Genomic DNA, 14,537 nt, shown 5'->3' on the forward strand with positions numbered 1-14,537 from the left:
AATAAAATTAGCTATTCCATTGAGTCTCCCATGGTCAGACACCATGAAATAGACACCAAGTTTGCGTTTCTAGCTCATCTGGTTCAGAAGTTAGAGGCAAAACCTATTTTCTGGGTCCTTACATTATGGCGGCCATATTGTGGCGGCCATATTGGATTTCATGGAAACTTGCAATACAAAAAATGTTCATATGTATACCATTGATTTACCTGTGAAGTTTCGTGGAAATATCCCTCAGTTTAAAATTTTCCCCTATTCACCCCCCATTAAAACTAATAGGGGCTAATATTGAGGCGGCCATATTGGAACTTTGCCGTACAAATTGACCGGGTTGTCCATATAGGTTGTGATCCTACTGGGTCATAGATAATATTTCTGGTGGACAACCTTTTATGTCGGGGCAAATGCAGGTTTCCTAAAAAAAGGCTGGTTTGCCCCCTGGGTAAGTACTGTGTTGATGTACAGTACAGTATATTGCATTGTTTTTGTTGCACAGATCACACAGATCATGTCCCACCAACGTTTCACTGCTTGTATTATATACTATCTTGATATTATATTGAAATTGTCCGGTGGTATGTTTTCCTGTTTTCTTTTTCTTTTATATACATCTTTTTTGTTGAAATTTTTTCACAGGTTGTTACAATCACTATGTCCATTTTATGGTTGTAATCTCGATTCCTAATTCCTCCGTTCCCACAGCTTTCAGCCTTATTAATTATTGTACTGAATGTACGCTGTGTTGGAACGTGAGACAGATCTGAGGAAAACTTCATTTTATTCTTACTGTGCAGCTTGGGAGTTTAATAATCTACAAAAAATATCTAAAATGAGACACATTTATATTATCGACTCAAAGCATTTAAGGGCATCATATACCATGTGGTGAAGGAGGCATGCAATATTTATTTTCCTGAGAGGCCTCTGTGATTGACAATCTATGTTTGCTTTATTGCAAATTAATGCCTTACTTTGTTCATACAAAAGAAGCAGACCTACAATCTCAGACTTACAAGCTCAAAACATGCCGCAAGGTAGAGGTCTGCGCGGGACTGATTTTTTGATCCCGCTCCCGCATCATTTCTGACCACTCCCGCCCGCCACCGCAATGATTTTATTTTTGACCGCCCGCAGACAATTCCTCTCCGCCGCTCCCACCCGCGACAAACAAATGATGTGAATTTTGACCCGCGGACTCCCGCGGCGCACAGTACCGCAGCACGTCCAACAGCCTCCCTCCCAAGAAGGCACATTGAAATGAGATCCAAAACCATTACCAAACAAAAAAGTGTGCCGTGTGCGCCATGCGAGGAGCATATTTGTGACGGACTGACGGTGGGTGAGAACAAATGAGAGAAAGAGAGAGAGAGGGAGAGGGCGAGTGAGGGAGCCACGGCACGGAGTGAGAGAGCAAGAGGCGAGAGAGAGAGAGAACTTGGCGGAGAGAAAGAGAGACTCCAGTCCACGTACTGTATCAATGTGGGTGCGTTGTCCTCACTCAGCAGGGGGAATTGCGTTCTCTATTCACATCTTGACTTGCTAAAGAAGGCACGTTGACGTTTGTATATAATCCATTGAGATCCAAAACCAACAGGACTAGTGTACGTGCGCGAGAGAGGAGCATTTGTGAGGTTGTTAACAGAGGTAAAGTGTTTATATTGCGATTGGACATAGGCGATGGGACTATATTATAATAAATAGTTGTTATTTAGGCTAAATAGTGAGTGTCAATGCCGCCGCAAATATCTGCCCACCGGTTAGCCGTTAACGGACGAGAAAGGGAGGGAGGGAGTTGGATATGCGTTCTCCTAAGGCGCTCAGCAGGGGAAATTACATTCTCTACATATTCACATCTTGCTAAAGTATAGATAAAAGCTTATTGCGCGAGAGTGCGGGATTTTGCGGCGCCCGCCGAGTTCATTTTGACCGCATGTCCCTGCCCGCAGGGATTAAACTACCGCCCGCGCCGCAATATATGGTGACGGGTCCTGCAGGTCCCGTGGGAGCGCGCTCCCGATGCAGGGCTCTACCGCAAGGCTATGCATTTTGAGCTTGTAGATCTGCTATTTTTTGCTACTTTTGAATCTTGAAAACAAACACAGTTTTGGTCTTATTTTTTGCAACAATATGTTGTATCTCTCTTACTGTATATAGCCAGGTCTCTCCTGTGAAATACATTTCTATAGCCGGGCCCAAAAGCTCAAAGAATAGGATTTTACCTGTGACATCATGACATACTTCTTATTTTTGTTTTTTCTATTAATTTGGTCATTAAGGTACACAGAATGAGAGGCCTGCTCTGTCGGAAACATTGCGAAAAAAGGTTATGGCCATTTGTATCACTGTCCCATCGACTTCACTATACAGGAAAGAAACACACCAAAATAAATATGCTTTAAGTAGCATGTGAGGGGTCAAACTAGGGGTTCTTGATGATTCTGAATCCATTGCGAGCATTTGTTTTGCATGAAAAACATTCCTTGGGCTAGAAAACGGACCAAAATAACGGTGAAAAGTGATGACTCATCACTTTTCACAGGTTTGAGAGGCTGAAATTTAGCCCAAGGAATGTTTTTCATGCAAAGAAAATGCTTGCAATGGATTCAGAATCATGAAGAACCCCTAGTTTGACCCCTCACATGCTACTTAAAGCATATTTTTGGTGTGTTTTTTCCAGTATAGTGAAGTCAATGGGAAACTTTTTTTTCGCAATGTTTCCGGCAGAGCAGGCCTCTCGTTCTGTGTACCTTATTGACCAAATTAATAGGAAAAACAAAAATTTGGAGTATGTCATGACATCACAGGTCTCTCATTTTGGCACAGTGGCTCCCCGGCTACTAATATCGGTGGGACTTGGTGGTTGGTATTAAAAAAAAAACTATCTGTCTCCCCTGGGTGCCAGACAATGGGCAGTGTGTCCCGGAGGTGCTGCTTGCAGAGGAGATGTCTCTGGTCGGCTGCTGCGGCGCGCCTCCTCCAAGGCCTCCGACCTCCTGACCTTCAACCCCGGGGCGGGGGGCTCGGCGGCGGGCCGCGCGGCGAGATGATCTTCTCAGAGAACAACGTTTGTGTTCACCCTGCAGAGCCGCTGCCCGCTTCCTGGCCATGTGTCCGCTTATTATACGTTTGTCTGTAGTTTCTAAATACTAATCGGGGGTGTGCCCGGGGGTGTGCAATGAGGGATTGAATGTAGGAGTATGTTGGAGAACAGACTCCTCCAGACTCCAGAATGTTGGAGAAACCAGACCGGTGCCCCCTTGGGCAGAATAGTCACCATCAATGTCCAGTTGTAATAATAATAATAATAGTTACCTACTCCTCCCGCGAGGGAAATTCAGATATCGCAGCCCAACCCAGCTGCTTTTTTTATCAGCTTTAACCCAGCTGAACTCAACCCAGTGATGCTCACAAGGAGCCCAAGGGGGAAGGGGAGCAGTGATAACTGGAGCGGGGAATCGTACCTGCGACCTCTGGGGCCTCCAGAGTCCTAGGTATGGACACTAACCACTCAGCGATCACTGCTCTAGTTGTGCAATACCCGTTGTATCCGTCTGTCTGGCTGTCACTCTTATGCACATTATAGGCCAGTCTGTGATGTCATCTCCAAATTCGGACACTGTAGTGATGTCAGTCAGTGATGTCAGTTGGGCTTCGTTGATGTCAGTTGGGCATTTTTACCATGGTGGTGACGCTGTTTAGTATCAGTGATGTCAGCATGCTGACAGATGGCAGACAGCCAATAGTTAGATTGGGAATTGTGGGTTGCTTGTTTCAAAAGTGTAGTTATTTTGGGTTTGCTTCCTAACGGCCGGGCTACACCAGGCATTTCAAAGTGAGCATACAGTATGCTGCTCGAGTACAGCACGTTTTGATATCAATGATGCCGGCTACACCAGGCTTGCGGATATGCGAGCCCCGCATACTCAGGTTTTAAAATAGGACTGGATCTACAGTATATATGTGTGTGTTTTTGCATAACTCCTAAGTATTGATTTTTATGACTAACACACAGTGTATGCCTCATATTCCAGGAGATTAAAACCCAGACTAAACTGTCAGAAAGTGTCAGACAACAGAGCCATGTTACTGACAGAAATGTGAGTGTGGTGAACTGTCCAGACTGGTCGACTACACCTCCATCACAGAAGATCAAAGATGTCCTTCTATGCGGTCTGAGTCTGTGCTCTCCTGGAGCCCACGCTGTCCTGCTGAATGTTCCTGTCAGGTCCAGTTTCTCAGAAGCTGACAGAAGATCAGTGGAGGAACACATGGAGCTGTTGGGGGACAGAGTCTGGAGACACACCATGGTTCTGTTTACATGGGGAGCATGGCTGCAAGAGAGACGTGTGGAGGAGTACATCGAGTCTGAAGGAGAACCTCTGAAGTGGATCCTAGAGAAATGTGGCTACATGTTCTAGACTTCCATTACATTTCAGAGGTAACAGAGCTGATGGAGAAAATAGAAGACATGGTGACGAGGAACAGAGGACACTTTGGACCTGGTGACGAGGAACAGAGGACACTTTGGACCTTCAGACTATAGAGATGAGATGAGAGGTCGTTCAAAGACACTTTGGGATGGGACCTGGGGCAAGACAGAAAACACTGTTTGAAAGACTGAAAGGGAAGAAGAATTAATGGAGAAGAAAGAAGAGGAGATGATTGACAGGATGCTGAAGGCTGTGGTGACAGAGGCAGAAGAACCAACCCTCCCAGCTGTGAGGAGGAAGATGAGCAAGCAGTTCAGGCCTCCGAGCAGTGAGTGTCATTGTATTGATCTGATAACAGACTTCAATGTGACTTCAATGTGACTTCATTGTTGTTCTTACAGTGAATCTAAATGTAACATGTCTTCGTCTGATTAACTCTGATAGTGTGTGTATTGAATCCCTCAGTCAGTAGCCTAATGGCAATTATAAACTTGAAGTATTACACCTTTGTATGGAATAATTAATTATTATAAGTTGAAGTTCTCTTATTCTTTACCATTGTAAAATGTCTTGCTCTCTGTTGATTTGTGTTCCAGTGAGTGGAGGAGAACAATCTGAAACAGGAAGTTCATTCTACCAGTCACCTGCCAAGGTTTCTGATTGGCTGCTGAAGAGGCATCCTGGACCAATAGCATCCTCTTCAGGATATGACACTATGTCTGAAGCTACCAGCCAAGTTGACCCTGATGTGACGAGTATGACAGATACAGGTGCATTATGTTTAACATGGAACCACAGACATTTATTTTATAAAGGGAAATATGTACGCCTCCAAAATAATTATCTGTGAAGTTGCATAGAATGTGCACAGTGAGTTTAAATTGTAAGAACACTGATCAACTTGAAACAATTATGTTCATATAGGGTCATTGTAATACTAGAAACATGTGTTTACCTCCCAAGTTCGTATTTATTTTATAACATCATTTAAGGGAAATAAGGATATCTCCATCATTTTCAACCAGGAACTTGGAACAACTTGTTTGGTTTGATTTAATTCATGTCAACGTCGTGCAATGTAGCTCAATTTATGTCGATATCAATGTGTATTTTAAGGTTAAATTTGTTTGGGTTGCAGTCAAAATGCATTTCTATGTATAGACAGACACTGTGTTGCTGTAATGTATTGACTAACTCAGAATTGATTAAACAACAAACCTGCTAGAAGAAATGGCTTTCCTCAACACACATGAGGTCTACAGCACCTGCTGATTCATTGTGAAGTTGATTGAAATATAAATGCTTTATGGATTCATGTATGTTGTATAAATGTGTGAACGAGCCTGTATCAATAAATAGATGTCTGTCATTTTGAAAAGTACAGTATCATGTTAACTCTTATTTTTAGATACCGGTAACTGATAGATAGATGTATAATGTTGTTATAGAAACCTCTTATCTCTATATTCTAACCCCCCCACATCCTACAGTGTCACATAAAGCATCAAAAGTTGCAGATTTACAAGCTCAAAATGTTGCGTGAGGCGAAGCTTGAGATCTGAATCTTTTGAAACCTGAAAAGTAACAGTTTTGAACATATGAGGTTTCCACCCGACAGAGCCAATATGACAGTATAGAGCAGGGGTAGGCAACCCTGTGAGGGTGATCACTGGCAGAAGATATATTTTAAAATCAATTATTGTTTTAAATGTGGTCAATTAAATTAAGTCCTGCACATAATTCTACATTCATTACATTCTGAACTTTGACTGGGGAGGGAGTCGGGGAGATAGGTAGATTATTGCTTTGAGTCTAATGGTCGTTATAACAATGTCCTGACAATCAAAATATGTCAGAAATATTGATGGGGTGTCATTAAAATGTATGTTGACATGGCATACCGACTACCTAGAAAATGAAAACATGGCACTTAATTTAAAAAAGATTGCAGACCCCTGGTATAGAGACTTTTTCTTCAGGTCAGACATGAACCAAAGAATGAAACAAACATCAACGACTGTAGCTTTTTCTTTCCTTTTGCCAAGGACCCCTCCCCCATCTGAAAAAAAGGTTTTGTGCCCCAAATAGAGAATTTACATTTTTTTAAATCAAAGTATTTTTTGAATTGCCAATATAGAAGGAAATAATGGGGATGCATGGGGACTCCTTCCAAAAGATCAACAAAAGAAAAGGGATCTGCTATAATTACAAGCTCACAACGCATCACATCACCACATTATGAATTCATATAGGCTGTAATCAAATACAATAAATGGCTTTTTAAAGTTCTGATAGTGATTCCAACTGATAGGTGCCTGTCCAGTAGTGTTGGTTGGTAAAATGATGTATTTGAACCACTTCTCTTCTCTTTCAACAACTCAGCATCACAATCACAGGTCTGTAGAGTCCATCACACATGAGTTAAAATGGATAGCTTTGCACCCTCCCATAGATACAGTGATGAACTTCAGCTAGCAGGTCATGTATAAAAATGACCAGGACAGTCACGGATGGGTCAGCCAGTGCTACGTTGTGAGATACTTCCGCCTAGTGGGTAAATGCAAAATAGCAGCATATGGAAGAAATAGATAATGCAATAAAAACAGGACACTTCAATAATGAACCTTTAATTTAATATTAATAAGAATGCTTACTGTGGCTATTGTACCATGCATTTCCATCTAATTATATGCATCCCATTGATTGATTGATTGATTGATTGAAAAATGTATTAGAAGTTTGCAATAGAAAAAAGTACAGCACGCCGTGTCTGAGGGCACCAAGGCCGTCACCAAGTACACCAGCTCCAAGTAAACTATCCTGCCTAGTGCCTGCTCAAAACACAACGGTCCTTTTAAGGACCACCCATCTTTTCAAGAAAAGAGATTAACCTTTATGGCGATTTAAATTTTGAACAGCTTGTTTTAGGAAATGCAGTATCTGTGTTGTTAGCCTTTACATTTGCAAAATATAGGATACCCCTATCGTAAACTGGTTTGTCTAGTAAGGCCAGAACTGAATTTAGCTCATGGCACGGAGTTTGTTTTGCACTGTGGTTGTTCTTAAACTGACATGCAAATGTTTTTTATGTTCGAAACAAACTCATCTTCTTTTTTGTTTTTATTATCTATTACTGACAGTCAAATATGAGCAAGATAGTAGCCTCTGAATCTTCCCTTTTAGCTTGTAGTGAGGTCAAATCCATAAGCACTGATCATGGTGTGTGTAATATCCTATATTTTCATGAGCCCCAAACTGATAGAGAAAGAAAACAAAACAAGAAAAAGTGATGTTGCCAAATTTTTGAATAGTCAAAGTATGCAAGTGGTTAAAATAATTGTGATTAACTTATTTTGCTGGGGAGTGGTCCCCAGACCCCTCTTGGCCACTTGCACTGTGCAATGTGAAACTCAGCCTACAAGCCAAGGCCTACAATGCTACAAAAGTGCCTTGACATACAACCATGGATTTGGAGAAAAAAAAAAAAAAAACATAAAACATAGGCTAAACTGTATACTGACAAATTTGTTTTGCTACATCCACAAACAACACTGCTATTGTGGTCCCTTACTTACACACGTATAGGCATAGGCATATCATACAATTTGAGTATGTGGTACTGTACACACTATTACATTGTGTCTTGTGTGTTTGACCTATGTATTTAGTTGCAAATGGCACCATTGGAAAACAATATATAATTGGACTTTCTTCAATAATTACAGGTGTGAAATGAGTCAAAATTAATAATAACAAAACAAGAGCTTATGACCACATGTCCTCTCATAAGTTGCCATGCCACTGGACAGGTGTGCTTGCAGACACTGGAAAATGTTGATTTTAAAACAAAACACTTTGACACAGATTACTAGTTTTACTTGTAATACATTGCCAGACATCTCCCCTTGCTGTGCAGTGAATATTTGCCAGAGTAATGTATGTTGGAAATATTTTAAAAGCCAAATAACAAAGGAAAGTTGGTCAACATCTCTCCTTGTAGCGAGGTTTTAAACGTCCCAAAACAAAACTCAGGAGTCCCTAGGGCTCTACATGATTGTATTAGGACGTGAAACTAGTCTGCTATCTGCTCCACTTGTTCTTTTGACTTAAACACTTTTATTCACTTGTGTTTTATGTGTTTTTTGTTGAGGAGAAAACACAACTGTGTCAGTATTCTGCAGCACACAGAGCACTGACCCAGTGGGTTGAATCTACATGGTTCTCATGTGGTGTTTAAATCCAGCCCCTTCAGCGCGTACACACACTGTCAGTGTCAAGTTTCGACAAGACAGGAAAGTTACTATAATGGCAGAAGTCGCACCAGCTCCAGCTCCGGCCAAAGCAGCCAAGAAGAAGGCAGCACCACGACCCAAGAAGACCGGCCCCAGCGTCGCTGAGCTGGTCGTCAAGGCTGTGTCCGCCTCAAAGGAGCGGAGCGGTGTTTCTCTGGCTGCCGTCAAGAAAGCTCTGGCTGCCGGCGGCTACGATGTGGAGAAGAACAAGGCCCGCGTCAAGATCGCCGTCAAGAGCCTGGTCGCTAAAGGCACCCTGGTCCAGCTCAAAGGCACCGGCGCGTCTGGCTCTTTCAAGATGAACAAGAAGGCAGAGGCGGTGAAGGCGAAGAATCCCGCTGCAAAGAAGGCAGTTAAAGCAAAGAAGCCCGCTGCCGCCAAGAAACCCGCAGCGGCTAAGAAGCCCAAGAAGGCGGCAGTAAAGAAGCCCGCAGCCGCCAAGAAATCACCCAAGAAAGCCAAGCCCGCCGCCAAGAAAGTAGCGGCTAAAAGCCCCAAGAAGGCCGCCAAGAGCCCCAAGAAAGTGTCTAAGAAGCCCGCAGCAGCCAAGAAGGCTCCAGCCAAGAAAGTTGCCAAACCCAAGGCAGCAAAGAAGGCAGCCCCCAAAAAGAAGTAAACAATTTGTTCCATCTACCACAAAAAAGGCTCTTTTAAGAGCCAACCACTTCATTTTATAAGAGTATCCTCACTTTTTATATGCCATGGTCATATGTGAGCACTGGAATAGTCTGCTTAATAGGCATGTGTGTTAATGGTCTAATGCCACTCACAAATAATTAATTACACTAACAGTCTAGACATAAATGTATTTATGACAAAGGTAACAACAACACATAAGCACAGCCTAACTTTGTCCTACGTTTTGAATGCGGCCATTTCTCTCACTTTAGCTATAGAGCTTGCAAACCCACCCACCTCCCCTATGACCTAATTTTGTTAATCCATAAATCACTATTAGATTCACCGTTGTCCTGACTAGTATGTTTTGGTTCAAATTCAACATTGATATTGAATAGTAGCCTACTACTATTGTTATTGTTCAGAATCATATAAATTATTATTCATAGTAACCCTGGTCCACCTCAAATAAGCGAGACAAGAATTCCGTATTAATACTTATTGATGAGATAACTGTATTTAGGTTATGTCTGTGACAATACAAACGTTTGAACTTGAGAGTCAAAAGAAATGCAATGGCCCAGAGGGTGTATTAGGCATGTATTCAGTAACACCAAATGTACATTGACAAGAATATGAATGGGGGGATACGATTAAAAAATGTACAATTATTATGATATAGAGGACTTGACTAGCAATACCGGTATTACTAATAAACTAGGGGGTGATTTGACCAAAATGAACAAGAGGGGAGGTGCGTGTGTGTGGGGTGGGGGAGGGGAGGGGGAGGGGGTACGCAGTCTGCCTGTCCTCCCTTACGTCCTCAGAACACAGATAAAAGGCATGGCACAGAGCTCTGGAATCATTCACTTCTACATCTTCGACTGAACTGAAACTGCAAAATGAGTGGGCGTGGAAAAGGCGGAAAGGGACTGGGGAAAGGAGGCGCCAAGCGGCATCGCAAGGTTCTTCGTGATAATATCCAGGGAATCACCAAGCCCGCTATCCGCCGTCTGGCTCGCCGTGGCGGTGTGAAGCGTATCTCCGGTCTGATCTACGAGGAGACCCGCGGTGTCCTCAAGGTGTTCCTGGAGAACGTGATCCGTGATGCCGTCACCTACACCGAGCACGCCAAGAGAAAGACCGTGACCGCCATGGATGTTGTCTATGCTCTGAAGAGACAGGGACGCACTCTGTACGGCTTCGGAGGTTAATAATGCTGACTTGATGTACCAACAAACAACCCAAAGGCTCTTTTAAGAGCCACCCACACGTTATGTAACGAGTTCATTCCCACTTGTGAATAACTACAGCTTTAATACGATAAGTTAACAATCCAATTACAAAACGTGAATATGCTGTGCTGCTAAAGACACACCATGTTGTAATCCGACACGCACGACCAGGCAGAAACGTCGTCTATTTCCACATTTGCCCAAAATAAACCCTGCTTTGCTTCATAAATCCATTTTAAGCACAGCACGGGACTTAAGGTGGAGCCTCGCACACAATCCTTGACAAGCGCTTGTTAGTGTATGAACATGTAGAGGTGGGAAAACACACCAAGTTCATTATCTTACTTTGAAATAGTCAGAATACAGAGTTTACATTGTCCAAACTGAAGTTAACTGGAGTGATGGAACTAAATCGAAGCTGCTTTCATTGTCTTGAAGTAATGAACGGGCTAGGGTTCAGGAATGGAGAAAAATAAAGTAACACCCGGTTCTCTATTTTGTTTTTCTAAGCCCAGAAGAGAGCGGAATCACATTTACACATTATAATACTTAATTATTAACTATTTCTTATAATGCCATTGTCTCAATGAATGGACAGACTGAAATAGTCTATACCTTGTGTTAGTCACGAAAGCACTGTTTCCTTTGGGGACCTTCATGGACAGAGGCGGAATCATAGGGGGCGCCTGGGAGCTTGAGCGTACAGTTATGAGAGCCCATTGATTTTTCGCTGACAATTCCTAGCACTCATTCACAAGTTTTCCCAAACTGGCCAAACTGCATTCCTGGCACTCGGCCGATATCACACGTTGGCTTTGTATAGGGCTAACACAGCGTCAAAAACCGCCCACATCCTGGCTGTATGATGTAGCTCTGTTATACTGTAGCCTACCAAGACGAAGACGCACCGTCTCTGCGACCCCTGTGCCCCACACGCTGGACCACTAAAACGGCATCGCTGCAGTCCATTGCTTCCAACTACATTGCACTCAGCCCGTGGCCTGCGTATGCAGCTAGACACTTTTAGCAAGTTTTTTTGCTTTGAGAATCATGCTAAAGTTTTTCTCATGTGTGGAAATGGTCATCACACATGTGGAGGATTGTGTTGTCGGAAACAGCGCCCGCAAACGCATGGTGCAATTCTATGGAGACGACTTTGATGAAGCCAGGCTGACACTGCATTGTGACGTTTGCCTGGAGATGGCAAAGACCAGTAGACTCACATTCTTTACTTATTAAGTAAAAGTATCAATACTGCAATGTAGATGTACTTCAATTCAAAATGAACTTGAGTAAAAGTATGAAAGTATTGGCATCAAAATGTACTTAAAGTACCAAAAGTAAAAGTACAATTTTTTGGAAAATAGCAGATCTACAAGCTCACAAGGCGTCGTGATATGATGCGTTTGGAGCTTGTAGATCGGCTATTTTCAAACAACCTATAGGTATAATGGCTAAAGTGGTTAATGTGTGTTTTAAAATATTATAACTTATATCCGAAAAGTAACTAGTAACTAAAGTTTTCAAATAAATGTAGTGGAGTAAAAGTACAATATTTGGATCCGAGATGTAGTGGAGTAGAAGTAAAAGTATTGGAAATTGGAAATACTCAAGTAAAGTACAAATACCTACTTAAAAAGGGGCGGGGTCAAAAACGAGCACCCAGCTCAATATTGAAAATGCAACGTCCCTGTTCATGGACATTAAAATATACATTTACCCTAAGTGCATATTTAGCCGCTCAAAATATTACAGGGACAATAGAGCGCACGAGCGGGAGAAATAATACAGAAATAAAGACCGCCCTCTTTGTGGGAGGATCAGCCAATCATCTGCTGGGAGTCACACCACCACATTGGCATTGGCTGTGTATAAATAATGGTGCGACTGCGATCTCCTTCACATTCGTCTTGTAAGCCACTGATAGAATACAATCAGAATGCCGGAAATTGCCAAGCCAGCGCCCAAGAAGGGCTCCAAGAAAGCCGAAGCGCAGAAAGTCCAGGAAGGAGAGCTACGCCATCTACGTGTACAAGGTGCTGAAGCAGGTCCACCCTGACACCGGTATATCCTCCAAGGCCATGGGCATCATGAACTCCTTTGTCAACGACATCTTTGAGCGCATCGCCGGTGAAGCGTCTCGTTTGGCTCACTACAACAAGCGCTCCACCATCTCATCCAGGGAGATTCAGACCGCCGTCCGCCTGCTGCTCCCCGGTGAGCTGGCCAAGCACGCCGTGTCTGAGGGCACCAAGGCTGTCACCAAGTACACCAGCTCCAAGTAAACTGTTCTGTCTGCTCTAAACACAACGGTCCTTTTAAGGACCACCCATCTTTTCAAAAAAAGAGTTTATCCGTGCAGTTAATGTCAACAGCTTGTATCACGAATGACTGTAGATGCAGAGATGATTGAGCCTTTAAATGCAGTATGGGTTATCAGCCTTTTCACTGCAAAATGTAGACTAGCCTACCTCTTGGATAAATTAATCTGTCCACTGTCCAGTGTTATAGCTTTATCTAACCGGATGCATTTCGTTCATATAGGCTACATAACTGAGTTTGTCTTGCTCTGTGGTGGTCCTCTGTATTTACACTGACATGCACTTTGTTTTAATTGTTCCAAATGCTCATTCATTCATTGATTCATTCATAATGCAACACACTTTGAAATGTAAATGAAGCCAAACAGCATTTTGAATGTTTACCTCAAATTGTTACCGCAATGTTAGAGTTGAATGAGTGTGTTCATTTCATTATTATTGACAGTCATGAGCATAACCTAAATAGTTTTCCTCTTTAGCTTGCAGTGAGGTCAAATCCATAATCACTTAGCATGGTGTTTTTTATAACATTTTCTATTTTCGTGTACATGACACCCAAACTGATAGCCTTAAACAAAAGGAGGGGGAGAAACACACACACACACACACACACACACACACACACACACACACACACACACACACACACACACACACACACACACACACACACACACACACACAGAGTATGTGTTTGAATAGTACAAGTAAAGGTGATTAAAATAATACTATATTAACTTATTTTGATGGGGACTGGGGAGTGGCCCCCACCCAGACGTCTCTTGACCACTGTGTGCAGTGTACAACTCAGCCTAGAAGGTACATTGACATACAATCATGGATTTTGAACAATGTTGAGAAATTAGTTTTACTACATCCACAAACAACACTTCCATCGTAGTCCCTTACATACACATGTATAACATGCACACACATCATACAATTTGAGTATAAGCGTGGCACATATACTATTTGTAAATTAAAAAAACTTTAGCTTAGTGCACTTGAAACTCCAACCAGAAGAGAATCATGGCAGAGGTCGCCCCAGCTCCAGCCGCCGCCCCAGCCAAAGCAGCCAAGAAGAAGGCAGCACCCCGACCCAAGAAAACTGGCCCCAGCGTTGCCGAGCTTGTCGTCAAGGCCGTGTCCGCCTCTAAGGAGCGGAGCGGTGTGTCTCTGGCTGCGGTCAAGAAGGCTCTGGCCGCCGGCGGCTACGATGTGGAGAAGAACAAGGCTCGCGTCAAGATCGCTATCAAGAGCCTGGTCGCTAAAGGTACCCTGGTTCAGCTCAAAGGCACCGGTGCGTCAGGTTCTTTCAAGATGAACAAGAAGGCAGAAGTAGTGAAGGCAAAGAAACCTGCTGCTAAGAAAGCCGTCAAAGCAAAGAAGCCCGCTGCTGCCAAGAAGCCTGCAGCGGCTAAGAAGACCAAGAAGGCGGCAGTAAAGAAGCCCGCAACCGCCAAGAAATCACCGAAGAAAGCCAAGAAGCCCACCGCAAAGAAAGTAGCTGCCAAAAGCCCGAAGAAGGCTACCAAGAGCCCCAAGAAAGTGGCTAAGAAGCCCGCAGCAGCCAAGAAATCTCCAGCAAAGAAGGTTGCCAAACCCAAAGCGGCAAAGAAGGCAGCACCCAAAAAGAAGTAA

The 14,537-nt window shown here is 43.1% G+C and overlaps 3 protein-coding genes across 3 annotated transcripts; all 3 read left to right on the plus strand.

The window, feature by feature from the left end:
• Nucleotides 1–8,735: 8,735 nt before the first annotated feature.
• Nucleotides 8,736–14,537, plus strand: LOC308283911 (histone H1-like; the record flags this gene model as incomplete). Its single annotated transcript, XM_080724426.1, has 2 exons — nucleotides 8,736–9,245; nucleotides 14,403–14,537. 2 exons carry the CDS (start codon nucleotides 8,736–8,738, stop codon nucleotides 14,535–14,537), a joined length of 645 nt encoding a protein of 214 aa, XP_080580552.1.
• Nucleotides 10,243–10,554, plus strand: LOC308283956 (histone H4; the record flags this gene model as incomplete). The annotated part of the gene is made up of 1 exon (XM_080724470.1): nucleotides 10,243–10,554. The coding sequence occupies one exon, from the start codon at nucleotides 10,243–10,245 to the stop codon at nucleotides 10,552–10,554; it is 312 nt and encodes a 103-aa protein (XP_080580596.1).
• On the plus strand, nucleotides 11,653–12,860 carry LOC308284180 (histone H2B 1/2-like; the record flags this gene model as incomplete). Its single annotated transcript, XM_080724730.1, has 2 exons — nucleotides 11,653–11,788; nucleotides 12,493–12,860. The coding sequence occupies 2 exons, from the start codon at nucleotides 11,653–11,655 to the stop codon at nucleotides 12,858–12,860; spliced, it is 504 nt and encodes a 167-aa protein (XP_080580856.1).

The sequence above is a fragment of the Nannobrachium achirus genome (assembly GCF_963921795.1).
Source record: "Nannobrachium achirus genome assembly, chromosome: 4".
NCBI lineage: Eukaryota > Metazoa > Chordata > Actinopteri > Myctophiformes > Myctophidae > Nannobrachium > Nannobrachium achirus.